Source organism: Anas acuta, chromosome 5, assembly GCF_963932015.1.
Source record: "Anas acuta chromosome 5, bAnaAcu1.1, whole genome shotgun sequence".
NCBI classification, from domain to species: Eukaryota; Metazoa; Chordata; class Aves; order Anseriformes; family Anatidae; genus Anas; species Anas acuta.
Window position 1 is genome coordinate 41,467,735 of NC_088983.1, and position 14,575 is coordinate 41,482,309.

At 36.7% G+C, this 14,575-nt stretch overlaps 1 protein-coding gene across 2 annotated transcripts in view; it reads left to right on the forward strand.

Moving 5' to 3' along the window:
* Nucleotides 1–14,575, forward strand: part of AQR (aquarius intron-binding spliceosomal factor) — a 57,661-nt gene that overhangs the window by 15,520 nt on the left and 27,566 nt on the right. For both annotated transcript variants that reach the window (XM_068684359.1, XM_068684360.1), the window contains exons 12-22: nucleotides 2,546–2,659; nucleotides 3,470–3,573; nucleotides 4,060–4,162; nucleotides 5,244–5,364; nucleotides 7,168–7,309; nucleotides 8,052–8,230; nucleotides 9,847–10,014; nucleotides 10,444–10,613; nucleotides 11,262–11,503; nucleotides 12,771–12,917; nucleotides 14,496–14,565. In XM_068684359.1, the coding sequence (XP_068540460.1) occupies nucleotides 2,546–2,659; nucleotides 3,470–3,573; nucleotides 4,060–4,162; nucleotides 5,244–5,364; nucleotides 7,168–7,309; nucleotides 8,052–8,230; nucleotides 9,847–10,014; nucleotides 10,444–10,613; nucleotides 11,262–11,503; nucleotides 12,771–12,917; nucleotides 14,496–14,565 (1,560 nt within the window). The remainder of the gene's footprint in view (nucleotides 1–2,545; nucleotides 2,660–3,469; nucleotides 3,574–4,059; nucleotides 4,163–5,243; nucleotides 5,365–7,167; nucleotides 7,310–8,051; nucleotides 8,231–9,846; nucleotides 10,015–10,443; nucleotides 10,614–11,261; nucleotides 11,504–12,770; nucleotides 12,918–14,495; nucleotides 14,566–14,575) is intronic.

Below are 14,575 nucleotides of genomic sequence, written 5' to 3' on the forward strand. Positions count from 1 at the left end.
TTTCTTGAGGAGAATGCTGTGGGAGACGGTGTCAAAAGCCTTGCTGAAGTCAAGGTAGACCACATCCACAGCCTTTCCCTCGTCCACCCAGCGCGTCACTTTGTCGTAGAAGGAGATCAGGTTCGTCAAGCAGGACCTGCCTTCCATAAACCCATGCTGGCTGGGCCTGATCGCCTGCTTGCCCTTCAAGTGCCGCATGATGACTCCCAAGAGGATCTGCTCCATGAGCTTCCCTGGTACTGAGGTCAAACTGACAGGCCTGTAGTTCCCCGGGTCTGCCCTCCGGCCCTTCTTGTAGATGGGCGTCACATTTGCTAGCCGCCAGTCAGCTGGGACCTCCCCCGATAGCCAGGACTGCTGATAAATGATGGATAGGGGCTTGGCCAGCTCCTCTGCCAGTTCTCTCAGTACCCTTGGGTGGATCCCATCCGGCCCCATCGATTTGTGGACATCCAAGTGCCGTAGCAGGTCACCAACCAGTTCTTCGTGGATGGTGAGGGCCACATCCTGCTCCCCGTCCCCTTCCACCAGTTCTGGGTACTGGGTATCCAGAGAGCAACCGGTTTTGCCGCTAAAGACTGAGGCAAAGAAGGCATTGAGCACCTCCGCCTTTTCCTCATCTCTTGTAACTAAGTTTCCCCCTGCATCCAGTAAAGGATGGAGATTCTCCCTAGTCCTCCTTTTTGTGTTGATGTATTTATAAAAGCGTTTTTTATTATCTTTAACGGCAGTAGCCAGATTGAGCTCCAGACGAGCTTTGGCCTTCCTAATCTTGTCCCTGCACAGCCTCGCTACATCCTTATAGTCCTCCTTAGTGGCCTGCCCAATTTTCCAAAGTTTATAAACCCTCTTTTTTCTCCTAAGCTCAAGCCACAATTCTCTGTTGAGCCAGGCTGGTCTTCTTCCCCGCTGGCTCATCTTTGGGCGCATGGGAATAGACCGCTCCTGCACCATTAGGATTTGCCTCTTAAAGAGCGCCCAGCCTTCCTGGACCCCTCTGCCCTTCAGAACCGCCTCCCATGGGACTCCACCAACTAGTGTCCTGAGCAGCCCAAAGTCAGCCCTCCGAAAGTCCAATACAGTGGTTTTACTGGTTCCCTTCCTGGCCCCGCCAAGAATAGTGAACTCCACCATTTCGTGGTCACTCTGCCCAAGACTGTTCCCGACAATCACATCCTCCACCAGTCCTTCTCTGTTTGTGAAGAGAAGGTCTAGCAGGGCACCACCCCTGGTAGGTTCACTAATCAGCTGCGTCAGGAAGCTATCTTCCACTTTCTCCAGAAACCTCCTAGACTGCTTCCTCTGGGCTGTGTTGTGCTTCCAGGATATGTCAGGGAAGTTGAAGTCCCCCACGAGTACAAGCGCTGACGATTTCGCAACTTCTGTCAGCTGCCTGTAGAACTCCTCATCCGTCTCCTCATCCTGGTTCGGCGGTCTATAGCAGACCCCGACCAGGACACTAGCCTTGTTGTCCCTGCCGATCCTAACCCAAAGGGACTCGATCTTGTCATTCCTAGCCTCGAGTTCTACAACATCGAAAGACTCTCTAATATAGAGAGCCACACCGCCACCCCTTCTGTGGTGCCTGTCCCTTCTGAAGAGCCTATAGCCAGGCATCGCAGCACTCCAGTCATGAGACTGGTCCCACCACGTTTCCGTGATGGCAACCAAGTCGTAGCCTGCCCGCTGCACGATGGCTTCCAGCTCCTCCTGTTTATTACCCATGCTGCGTGCATTGGTGTAGATGCACTTCAGCTGGGCCTTTACCTTATCCTCCGGCCTTGCCATTGTTCCCCCTGGCACAGCCCCAACAGTCCTTGCTTCACCCCCATCCCCCTTCTTACCTAGTTTAAAGCCCTATCTATCAGCCCTGCCAACTCCTGACCCAAGATCCTTACCCCTCTCCGAGAGAGGCCCATCCCATCCGGTGCCATCAGGCCCGGTGTAGCATAGACCTTCCCGTGATCAAAAAACCCAAAGTTGTGCCGGTCACACCAGTCATGAAGCCACGAGTTTATGCGAACAGCGCACCTTTCAGCTTCCATCCCCCCTATCGGAAGGACAGAGGCAAACACAACCTGTGCGCCTGAACCTCTAAGTTGTCGCCCCAAATCCCTAAAGTCTCTTTTGATCGCCTTCGGGCTTCTCTTTGCTACTTCATCGCTACCAGCCTGAAAGACCAGTAGCGGGTAGTAGTCAGTGGGCCGTACCAGGCGCTTTTGATACCAGCAAGCCAGAGGTTGAATTCAGTGTCTTCTAAACCTCTGGCTAGGTCAATGTAGTATACTTAGTTTCTAATACTGATTTGTAGAAGAAACAACTTTGGCCATGGTCTGTGCTATAGTTTCCATGGCTTGATGAGATACCTACCAAAATTTTGTGCATCAACCAAATTTAGATACTACTCCGTGGTCTGTTTCTTTAAGTACTCTGATAAACTTGTTTGTGCATGGTGCTCAGATTTGTTTGTTAAATGGTATTTTTTTTGTTTGTGGTAAGGTGCCTCTTATTGTTAATCCACTAATGTGTATGCATAATGTCTCAGCTTTTAGATATGCTTAAATTCTACACTGGCTTTGAAATCAATGATCAGACTGGAAATGCTTTGACAGAGAATGAGATGACGACAATTCACTATGATAGAATTACTTCTTTACAGGTAAAGTGTTTAGGGGCGTGAATGGATGTAGTTGGTTTTTTTTGTTTTTTTTTTTTTGTAGTTTTATACAACTCTTCTATGTACAAATTAGGCTATTTCCCAAAGCAAACCCCTTAATTTTTATGTTGAGTTTCAGGAATAGTTATAATTTGACTTTCTCTGCTATACAGAAGACTTAATTCACATATGTGACTAAGACTAAATAAAATGCTCTAGCAAAACACCATCACTTTTGATGTTTTTAAGTTAGGTGAACTGCACGCATTAAATCTGTTCAGAAGTGAACATTCACTGCAGTAGGAACCTGATTTATGCAGTAGGTGGCATCATTTCTTCAAGTTCAGTCCACACATGATAGCAGTAATGGTACCTTCTACATAAGAGATAGAAAATAAAGATTCACATTGCCTATACTCATATAAGGAAAGCTACACTTACCAGAGTTTTTCACATCACTTTTGACAATAAAATTCAAGGAAGCATGGTTAAAATAAATTTGTTCCTTGTCTTCCTTAATTGTCTACAAGGCTACATGTCTGTCCCCTTATGTTTTTATTTTAATGATAGAACAAATGCTGATAGGTGGTGTATCAGAAAGATAGTATATCAAAAGTCCAGGAATAATAAATAGGTGGTGCTCAGAAAAATGGAGATTTCACCTGTTTTTTTATGTCTAGTCTGAAATTGTCCACAGGGTACTTTGTGTTATGAATCAGAATAAAACATTGGTTTGTACAAATATTTAGATTGTTGTTTAATTGCTTCATTAATGTGCTTACGTTCAGTTTTGGGGGGTTGGATCTTTTGTAGAGAACAGCATTTGCACATTTCCCAGAGTTATATGACTTCGCACTCTCAAATGTGGCTGCAGTAGATACTCGTGATTCACTGGTGAAGTTATTTGGACCCCTCAGGTAATGCATCAGAATGAAATTTAACATAAAATTGATGTTCTTTGTTCTCAGTTTTTTAATTTAACAAATTCCTGTATGGCTTCTCACATTAGTAAGACTTTCTGTATGGCTTCTCACATTAGTAAGACCAATTCGTATTTCTTCACTTTTTGAGCCTTTACATGTGTTGAAATAGGGAGAAATAGAGAGTTTGGGTCCACTAGTAGAAATTGGTAGTGAATTCTCAGAATTCCACCGTAAGAAAAATAACTTTTGTTTTTTTCTAATGTGAAGAAAAAGTATTAATTTCCTGGAAAATAGCTAGCTGTTTGTTTGTTTTAAATAAAGGTTGTTTACTATAAGGCAATTACTGCTACAGTTTGTTTAATTTAGCTTTTTTTACTCTGATGAAATTTTGTAGTTGTACTTTAAAAAAAAAAAGATACTCATAACCTGTTCTTCACAGGTTTCAGTATTTGTGACTAAAGTTTATCTTCTATTATGCAGCTCAAACACGCTCCACCAGGTGGCATCATACCTCTGCTTACTGCCTCCTCTTCCTGAAGGGAATGACACTAGCTATGAAAAGGATTTTCTGCTAGAGCTGCTGGTAAAACCGCCATTCATATAATTTAGCAACTAAACTGTACTAAAGTAGCTATTTAGCACCTCTTATTAAATCACCAGTGAACCACAGCAGTGCTATAACAGTAAAGTAGACACTAAGATGGGGTTTTAAACTATATAAATTAAATATTTGGAAATGTTAATGTGTAAAAGTAGTTTTCCTAAGAAATTACAGAATGTAAGAATATAATTGTTCTTTGAAGATGTAATTTCTAGTCTTTGCATTTGTGGAAGAAATGTATTTGTGGAAGAATTAGTACATTTGGCATAACTGTAAAGGTCAATAAGCAGAGCCCAGCAACAGTTTTTTGTTCTTCCAGAAAAGTTATTTATATACTCACTGTTTTTCTCTTTTAAAAACAAAAAAAGCTAAAATAAATCTAGCTGCCCATTATCTGTTTGGTTTCCCAAACCTATTTGTAACACCATTTCATGCACATGATTTTTATTTTTGGATATTCAGTGTATTAACAGTTACTGTAGGTATCTAATGCTGATATTAGAATCAATATTAGAAAGGTGTATTTGTTTTCAATATCTTTCAGAACTCTTTTTTGTGGTTGTTTTTTTCCTTCAAAAATGTTTATATGATTTTTCTAAGTATTAGGTAGTAGGAATATGATGTGTACTGATACTATGAAGAGATGTTTGTTCAGCTGACAGTATAGTAATAATGATTTTTTTTTTTTCTCCCTGATGGAATTAAGAGTAGCTATCGCTGGATGAGCAATGCTACACTTAGCTATTGAACATGTGCTTAATGCAAAAAATATATTATTTTAAAATTTATTTTAATTAGATTCTCTGCAAAGTATACACTGAGTATTTTTGGTTTTGTTGTGCCATTTTTCATCAGGTGATTGTTTGATTCCAGAGCTATGATAGATAGTTGGAGTATCTTTCAATGCAATTGTATAGATTGTTATATTTAATTGGGGAAAAAAAGTTATTAAAACAGGAAATGGCAAATGAACACCAGCGTTCTTATTGATTAATACTAGTGTTTCAAAGATAGCTTTATTGTCCTTTTTTTGACTTTTAAATGTTCTAAATGCATCCTTTAGGTTTCCCGTCATGAGAGACGAATATCTCAAATTCAGCAACTCAACCAGATGCCTTTGTATCCCACGGAGAAGATTATTTGGGATGAAAATATTGTCCCAACTGAATATTATTCTGGAGAAGGTATGATAAGTGTTCAGTAAAGGCAGAACAGGGCAGTAAATGCTCTAAAAAGCAGTTCTGATATCTGTGCTTATCCTGTCTTCAGAACTTATGCAGCAATTGGCGCATTTCAGTATCTTATGGAAGGGTCAGCTTTCAGATTTTTGAGATGTGACTCGAGCTCTGACGTGAAATTGTTATTGAAAAAATAGTATATTTCAAGAAAAATCCAAGAGTTTGTGTTTACATAAAGCCAATTCTTTACCTGTAAGCTGGGCAACAAATACAGTATACCTCCACATGGTTTCAGTGAGGTGAAACAGGTTTTAAATGTGCAGCAGAAAATCAGTGCAAAAGACTAGTGCAAAGTATGTTTCTGGTTTGAACAGAGTGTATTCTATACCCTTGTCCGTATAAATTTCATACAGAAGCGGGCTTTTTGTGTGGATATAAGACTTAATGAATTTTGTTAAGCAGATAAAGTTTAGATGGGTGATTTCTTTATGAAGCACCAATGATGATTAGAAAGATAGACATTTGAATCTTAACCACTTTAGGTAACGTAGGTTTATGGACAACAGAGGATCTTTTGCATACATATATGATACAAATACCATTTATATATCTGCCCGAGAAGAGATGTTTCTTTTCTGTGTTCTTTAAAGCAGCAAAATTCTTTTTGTCTGAAACTTAAAGACAACTAATTTAGCCTGAGAAAGAGATATTTCTTTAAAATAAATAAAATGGGAGAGAAGAGTATCTGTCTGATAAATGCTGTGCAGCCATGAGAGGAGTTGCTTCAGGCCCTGCCCTTTGTGCATATAACTAGATTTACAGGACAGGGCTTGTTACTTGGTGTTGGGAAATGTGTTAAAGTATTTTATCACCATGTAGCTTTCCAGAATAGAAATTGTATTCTGTTGCCTTTCTTTACTGCCAATATATCTCAGAACATGTGAAAGCCAGTGTGTAGTACTGGTTTCAAGGATAATATTGCATGTTACAAATGCCTGATGCTTTCACAGGTGTTAAGCACAGGTATCAAACTGGAAGAGTAGTCCAGTAATGATAAGTAACATTTAAAAATTTTTATTATTGCAGATTCACATCTAAGACTACCTTAAGGGTATGCAAGTAGTTATGTGGACTTTTCTAGGAGTTTTGATACTCTTTGATACTCTTAAATCTAATTTTCCTATGTTTTCATTTTCACTGAAAAATCTATAATCATTAACAAACTTTTGGGAAAAGTTATTTATTAAAAATGGATTTCTTGGCTTAAATTTTTTTGTCTACATTAGTGATTTTTTGTGGTTTTTAATAAACATAAAGGATTGGAGTCAGAGAATTGCTGTATAATGCATTGTTTAGTAGTAAATGAGCCTTTTCTTTTTAATGCTGGTTTTATTGTTGAATTGCAAAATACAATTACTTTACATTACATTTGTTTTTTTTCACTTGTTTGTTTTGGTTTGGTTTTCATAAAGTCATTTTCATGGGAGTCTCAACTGCAAAAGATTCAGTCCTTTATTGGTCCCCTGTGTTACTGCCAGAAGGATGAAAATTCCTTTAATCGTGTGCAGGTTCATCTAGAGAAAAACGGAAAATCTGGGGGAGGGAAGGAGAAAAATGTGTACTTTTTTAGTGAAGTATATTCATAAAAAGATAAGTTCTTAGAATCTTCTAGGATAACTCCAGCAGTTATAGTGCTTTATAATATGTTTATGAATTTGTAGAACAAATATATTAATTCATGTTTTTGTTTTTTTTTTTTTCTTTTTTGCCCATCAAATACCTCTTGCCTACCACCTCTATCCACCTTAGGCTGTCTTGCACTTCCCAAATTGAATCTACAATTTTTGACTCTTCATGATTACCTGCTAAGGAACTTCAATCTCTTCCGCTTAGAGTCCACCTATGAAATCAGACAGGATATTGAAGACAGTGTCAGTAGGATGAAACCATGGTAATATTTATTAACTGATGCAAAATATTTATAAACTGGTGCAGCTCAACTTTGATCAAAGTGACTTTTGAGAATGAATAACTGATGTTGTGTGTGTACTAAATACATAATACTTTATTATAATTTAAAATGTTATTTTGTTTTGTATTAACTTCATCCACAGGATGTTGCCATCCTGTGAGATTATGTTGCAAGAGTGCGTGAATATGTATACCTGATATGTTAAGAAGTATGTTGGATGTTAACAACCAACCTTTGTTGTGTTAACAACATAAAATAAAAGTACTGAGCTGAGCATTTCTGACTTCATGAAATATGGAAACTCTGCCATCAGTTCTTGTATATTAAATGTGTTACTGAGTATTCTTGAATCTACCATCTGCCACACTTTGATCCTCTTTATGTTTCAAGGGGTCATTTGTTATGGCCTCTCTTATACTCATTATTTGCTGTTTGTTATCTTCCCTTTTTCGTATTTTCTTTCTGACTTTGATTTTCTTTTTTTTTTTTTTTTAATAAGGCCAGCATAAGTTGCCCTTGCTTCTTGAAATGTAAAAATAAATCAGTTCATGTTACATTTCGATTCTAAAGTGCAGGATAACATTAATCTAGTTCAGTAGCATGTAAAATTAAGACTTCTATTTTCTCTGAGTTGACTGAGATGAATTTTGTCAGAGTTTAGGAACTGAATCTGTTATCAGATAATGACTAACAAGCCTATTTTTTTATTATTTTTTTTAAGGCTGTCAGAATATGGAGGTGTGGTTTTTGGTGGATGGGCTAGGATGGCACAACCCATTGTCTCTTTCACAGTGGTGGAGGTTGCAAAGCCCAATATTGGTGAAAACTGGCCTATGCGAGTCCGAGCAGATGTCACAATTAATTTGAATGTCCGAGATAGCATCAAAGATGAATGGGAAGGTACCATGTGGTTGTTTGAAATAAGATGCTCAAAATAAATGCTGATCAAAATATCCTTTGCCTTAATTTTAACTGTAGAGTTCTGTATCTGAGGTAGACTTGTCCATCTTAATACACTGTTTAAAAGCATGTTATTCAAATTCCAAGCCCAAGAAATTGGGATTTTCCTGAAACAAAGATTAAGATAGATCCAAGTTTGTTACTAATATTGAGGTGTAATTTCTAATCATGCTTCTGCTTCAACAGAATTGCATATGCTTTTAAACATTTTAGCATTAGGTTGTATGGGTAAATGACTCAGACAAATTTTTTCTTTTTTTTTTCCAATGTTTTCTCTTTTCCAGTTATCTTTAACAGGCTCTTCTTTTAAATTTATGATTATTTAATTGGTCATGGTAAAACTCTGGCATTCAGCAACATATCGTGTCCTGAATATTGTTAGATTGCAGGAATATTCCAGTAGCTAATATCCTTCTTGTGGCTCTACTTTACCAATGTAGGTTGATCCTTCCTCCACTGCTTTTAAACACTATAATAGTTTCTGAGAGATCAAAAGCAGTAATGCTTTAAGCTAGGTAATGTTTAAAACAAATAGTTAAAACTATTGCTGAATCAGGACAGAGGTGAAGAACTGATGACTCGTTGTCTGGCATAACAAGGTCTTGATGAAACTACATAAAGTTGGATAACAACATCCGGTGAATAATGAGAAAGTACTTAACTCAGATAAAGGAAGTCTATAAAATGAAGTTCTTCAATGATCTTAATGCTGTGCAAAGTTTCTGCTAATTTTGTAGTGGAATGCAGTGTGTGTTTACCGAATTTTTTCTCGCAGATACGTGAGAATTGGTAGGTATACTGGAAGAAAGAGTTAGTGTTCAAAATGACAACAGCGAAGTAGAGAAAAGACCTTTTAAAAGTAAGGTATAATTCAACAGAGATTAATAAAAGAAATTAAATTAAACAAGAACAATTTACTGCACAAGCATATGTTTGGAGAGTAACTTGTTAGGCAGTAGCTGTGAAGGAGGGAAAAAGTCAGAGTTCATCATGGTTCAAAAGCAAATGTGACTCCACAACAATACGTTACTCCTGAGGGAAAAACACTCTACCAAATCATATTGGGCTCTATAAACTGCAATGTAGCATGGAAAACAAATAACTTGGTTAAATGACCTTATACCCTACTAAGAAGATAACTGAAGTAACTTTGGAATTTTATGCTCATTCTAGGCACCACACTTAAATTGTTAAAAAATAAAATTGAGAGTAATCCAGAAGAAAGCAACAAGAATAAGAGATTAATGACGCATTACTTTTGAGATAAGATTATTGGAAGCAGAATAATCTCAGAATATGAAGTGTGATGTCATGAAAAAAGCAATCAGTTTCTTCTCCTTCTATCTGAAGTCCTAGCAGATTTTAGTATGTAAGAGTAGTGGAAAAGACAATTTCCTATGGTGCTGTATCGTCTGAGTTAAAGGGATGGTTTGAAACAGAATACATTATGATCTAAGCAGGTGGAGTTTTACTTTTATTAATGGTATATATATTTAAAGAATGGAAAAGGAAAATGGCATTCAGTCAGTTCACTCAATGTTCCTTTTTGGACTCAGGTCTGCGTAAACATGATGTCTGTTTTTTGGTTACGGTACGTCCCACACAACCTTATGGCACTAAGTTTGACCGACGGCGACCTTTTGTTGAGCAAACTGGCCTGGTATATGTCAGAGGCTGTGAAATCCAAGGCATGCTGGATGAGAAAGGCCGTGTTATTGAAGAAGGTATAATGCACCAAAACTTGTTTGAAATATATGTCTGTCTTCTGTTGGTTTTTAATTATTAACTTGCTTCTATTGTAAATAACACGGACTGAATTATTATTGGAAAATGCTTCCTTGGAGAAAAAATATTATATTTATATATTCAGTCCCAAGAGAGGTTAATTATTTTCCTCTGGTACAATCTGATAAAAGTGGATTTAATTAAATATGCCTACTACGTTTTTGGTTTAAGAATAAAATAGCTTGTATTCTAAAACTCAACTAGAAATGGTGTAAAAACATGAAACAATGTTTGAAATGCTGTGCAGAAAACAATTATATGAATATGTTTAAAATACATTTCAGAAGCGATTATGGGTCATTTATCTGGGTGCTAGTCTACTTTTGGCAACATGTCAAATTCTAATTTTACTGTTTCATTATGGGCAGGACCCGAACCCAAACCTAGACTGAAAGGGGATTGCAGAACGTACAGAGTATTTCTGGACCCAAACCAGTATCAACAAGACATGACCAATACAATCCAAAATGGAGCAGAAGATGTCTATGAGACATTTAATATTATAATGAGAAGAAAACCAAAAGAAAACAACTTCAAGGTAAGGTACTGCTCTTTGATACTTAGCACATTCAGATGAAGTTTTCCTGACTGAAATTAGTTCATTTTAGTGATGTGTACGTAGCCTTTCCAAATGGAGTTGGACCACTTTAGGATCTCAGAGCCCATCAGCAGATGATAATTTCTTCCTACAGCTAAGTGCTGGAGTAACTGAAAATCAGAACAATCTTAATTCATTTGAGCATTGATTTAAAAAAAAAAAAAAAAGATTATAATTTCAGTCTTTCAAGAGATAGCGTACAGATTAGTTGTGTTTGGCCTTTGGGGTCAAGGCGTCTGCAATCCAGGGCTATAAGCTTATATTCCTATGTTATAAGCATGCAGAAATTCTAATGCATTTGTGATACAAACAGAATGGCCTTCTGGAAGTCCCAGAGAAGATCGTGAAACAGAAATGTGTGCTCTTTTGTAGCTCTTCACTGACAGGACAGCTTAGGAATTTTACATTGTTTTAGTTTTTGCATATATGCACTGTATAGATATTGACTCGTCTAAAAAATAACTGTCAGTGAAAGATTGATACATGCTAACATGCAGGAATAACTTGGTTAGTCTTCAGTATGTCATACTTTCTCAGTTAAAAAGTCACCCTCCAATCTTTTGTTTTTTTCCCTTCTCCAATTTACAGGCCGTTCTGGAGACTATTAGGAATTTGATGAACACAGACTGTGTGGTTCCTGACTGGCTGCATGATATCATTCTTGGATATGGAGACCCAAGTAGTGCACATTATTCAAAAATGCCAAATCAGATTGCATCTCTGGATTTTAATGACACGTTCCTGTCCATTGATCACTTAAAAGCTAGCTTTCCTGGGTATAATATTAAAGTGACTGTTGACAATCCAGATCTGCAAGTGCCGCCCTTCAGGTGATCTCAAAATTTCAAGTACTCCTCATCTGGTATTCTTGCTGCCTTGTCACATGCAGTTGAGTTCAGAGGTTGAAGTCAGGTGCTCTTTCTTTTAAGAATATGTGTTCATATGTTAGTATCAAGACTTAATTGTATAATTGAGGTAGCTGTATACTACAGTTAGACTCAGGACCATCTTAGCTGTTCTGTACAAACATACGTCTTTGTTACTTGTAGGTCAGCCTATTGGTTTTATGAGAAAAGCAAGTGTGAAATAGAATCAAAACACATAGTATTCCCTTGTTGGTTGTGGTACCTACCCACCTCAAGTTCAGCCTAGTGATTTTTATTTACAAAATTTCCTTATATGTCACATTGAAGCAAATTAGAGCAATTTCAACATCAGTTAAAGTTTGATATCCCATAATGCTTGCCTTATTTTAGAAATGGTCTCTGAAATAGGATGCCTACCTTTGTGACCAGTAAGTGAGATTTAGGTGTTTTGTTTCACTGGTACTGTTTTCCATCCCAGAATTTTAGTGACTAATTTTTAGATTTGAAAGTTCTCTTCCCTCTTTGTAGGCTTTCTTGTGCTTTTGGAACTGAATTTTGCATTGCATGGAGCTTCACAAGCTTTAACAGCTTTTTTGAAATATGGCACGTAGTGTGTATGTGGAGAAAGTACTAACGCTTTATAAATAATGTAATAGTTTGAAGGAATCACAAAAAGCTACCACATGCAGTTTCCCTTGATGAACTGTTGTTAATTTTCAGATCTTGGGTCAAAATACGGATTTTCCTCTGTATGAAGAACTATTTGTTGTTCTTCCTATTGCAATATCTTTGCCTTCTAAAGAGACTAAGAGATTATCGATGTTAAAAATGTCTGCATTGTTGTATCAAGATGATTGGATTGCTGTTGGAATTCTTCTACCATGAAATGCTTTTAATTATCTCCCTTTCCTCAAGTTTTTATTTCTAAATTTTTTTGCTGTCAGTGTTCTTCCAGTTGTCTCACAGCACTGCCCTTGCCTTTTATAGCTATGTAAAGTACACTTTTAACATACTTTTTGTCAAATATGCTTTCTTAAAGGCTGCTTTACCAACATATTTTTTTTCTTTTCCATGTAGTCATCAACATTTTGCTATCTTCATCTCCTGTTACCCTGTTGTGTGAAAGTTTATCTTTATGGTGACAAAAAAAACTTTCTTAATTAAAAAATTCTAAGACAATCCAGTGTCATAGCGCATGTGTTGAAGTGTAAATTTATATTATTTGTTACAGGATAACATTCCCAATACAGGGAGGTAAAGGAAAGAAAAGAAAAGAAGATGATGGGAATGAAGAAAAAACAGAAGAAACTAAAACGTTGATTGTAGAGCCTCATGTCATTCCAAACAGGGGACCATATCCATATAATCAACCTAAACGGTAATGTGGACTTGGTTGCAAATGTTAACATGCATAGCAGTTCAGTTTCAGAACTCAAAATATCATGTTGTACATCATAAATTAAATGTCACTTTGATTTCATTACCAAAAAAAGATTTGGATATGAGACTATTATGCTTTGTATTTAAATCAAAGTACTCTATTATCCACTCTCTATTTAAAACTATTCCATTGTAAAATATGGAGAGAGACTAGCTTTTAGTATTGTTAGGACTTTGAATATTAGTATTGGAAAAGTTAATGCTTCATGCAGTTGCCCTTGTTTTCTCTACTGATCTTTTCTAACTAATGACTTTTTATAACAGTTGAGAGCTTAGTAAGGACAGAGTAATAAGTGAATAAGTATTTTTCTTGTATGAGTATGCAAAATACTTGTTTTTTCTGTAACACTGGAATCTGAAGGGTCTCTTACATGAACGAAATACATTAAAAGCTTCCATTTGTTTTCAATAATATGTTTTAAAAGCATTTAGAAATGTGAAATACTGTGTATCATCAGAACACTAAGTTGTATGCACAGTCACAGAACAAACATGTGACCCTATTCATGAAATAAATGACTTGTGGATCTATTAGAGGTGAAGACCTGCATGTTAAAAGATGGGGGTAGGGGTGAGGGGGACTGGAATGGAGTATAACATCTACTCCTAGCTATGATATCTGCAAGAGTATGAATGTGTTAGGAGGAATGCACCTTTTGGAATTTAGCAGTTTTTTTGGAAAACTTTTTCTTTACAGCGAAACCTGGCTACTGGATTTTCTGAACACTTAATCAGTGCAAAGAAGTGCTGATCATGCTTAAACTGTTTTGTAGTAATTACAATAACAGGTAGCTAGCTATTCGTACAAAGACTTATAATAAAATTCCATTACAAATAATTCCTTTACTTATCACTTTGCAAAGGAATTTTATTATAGCATCAGCAATAATTTGATGCAATTAATTAAGAATCAATCCATACATATACTTAAAAGACTCTCTTTATATAGTGTAAGTATTTTAACTTAGGTCTGCTCCTACTTCAGATGAGTGGCATAAGTATGTGCTTACAGTGTGCGAAGTAGGGTGAGCCTTGGTAGAACTCTTCTTGCTTGAAGAATAGCAGGATCTGAAATTGATTTTTTTTGATAATCCTTTGTCAAATTGCCTTTTTAAAGGAGAAAGGAAAAAAGTCATTACATTTTCTCTATATCCAGGTAATGTAGTAAAGTCATTTAACTTCAGCATGTCACGCTATTACTATAGGATTAAAAAGAATCATAGTTAAATAATTTTGTGGCACTCTTAGCCAATAATAACTGAGGACATCGTTTTAAGTGGGATGATTTTGTTGTCACGTGACCATTGTGATTTACAGTCTTGCTTAGAAATTGAAAAATTGCCAGGTCTAATAAGAAGATAATTGTAATTTTGGTTTAATTTATATAAATATTTGTAAGCATGTAGTTGGAGAAACATATAGCCAATTAGTTTGGCTTAAAAATGTTTAAACAGTTGCTTTTACCAAAAACTGTTGTCAAAATACGTCGATTTTCTGTGCATTTTCTTTGTTACAGCAATACTATTCAATTTACCCATACTCAAATTGAAGCTATACGAGCAGGAATGCAGCCTGGGCTAACTATGGTAAGAATTT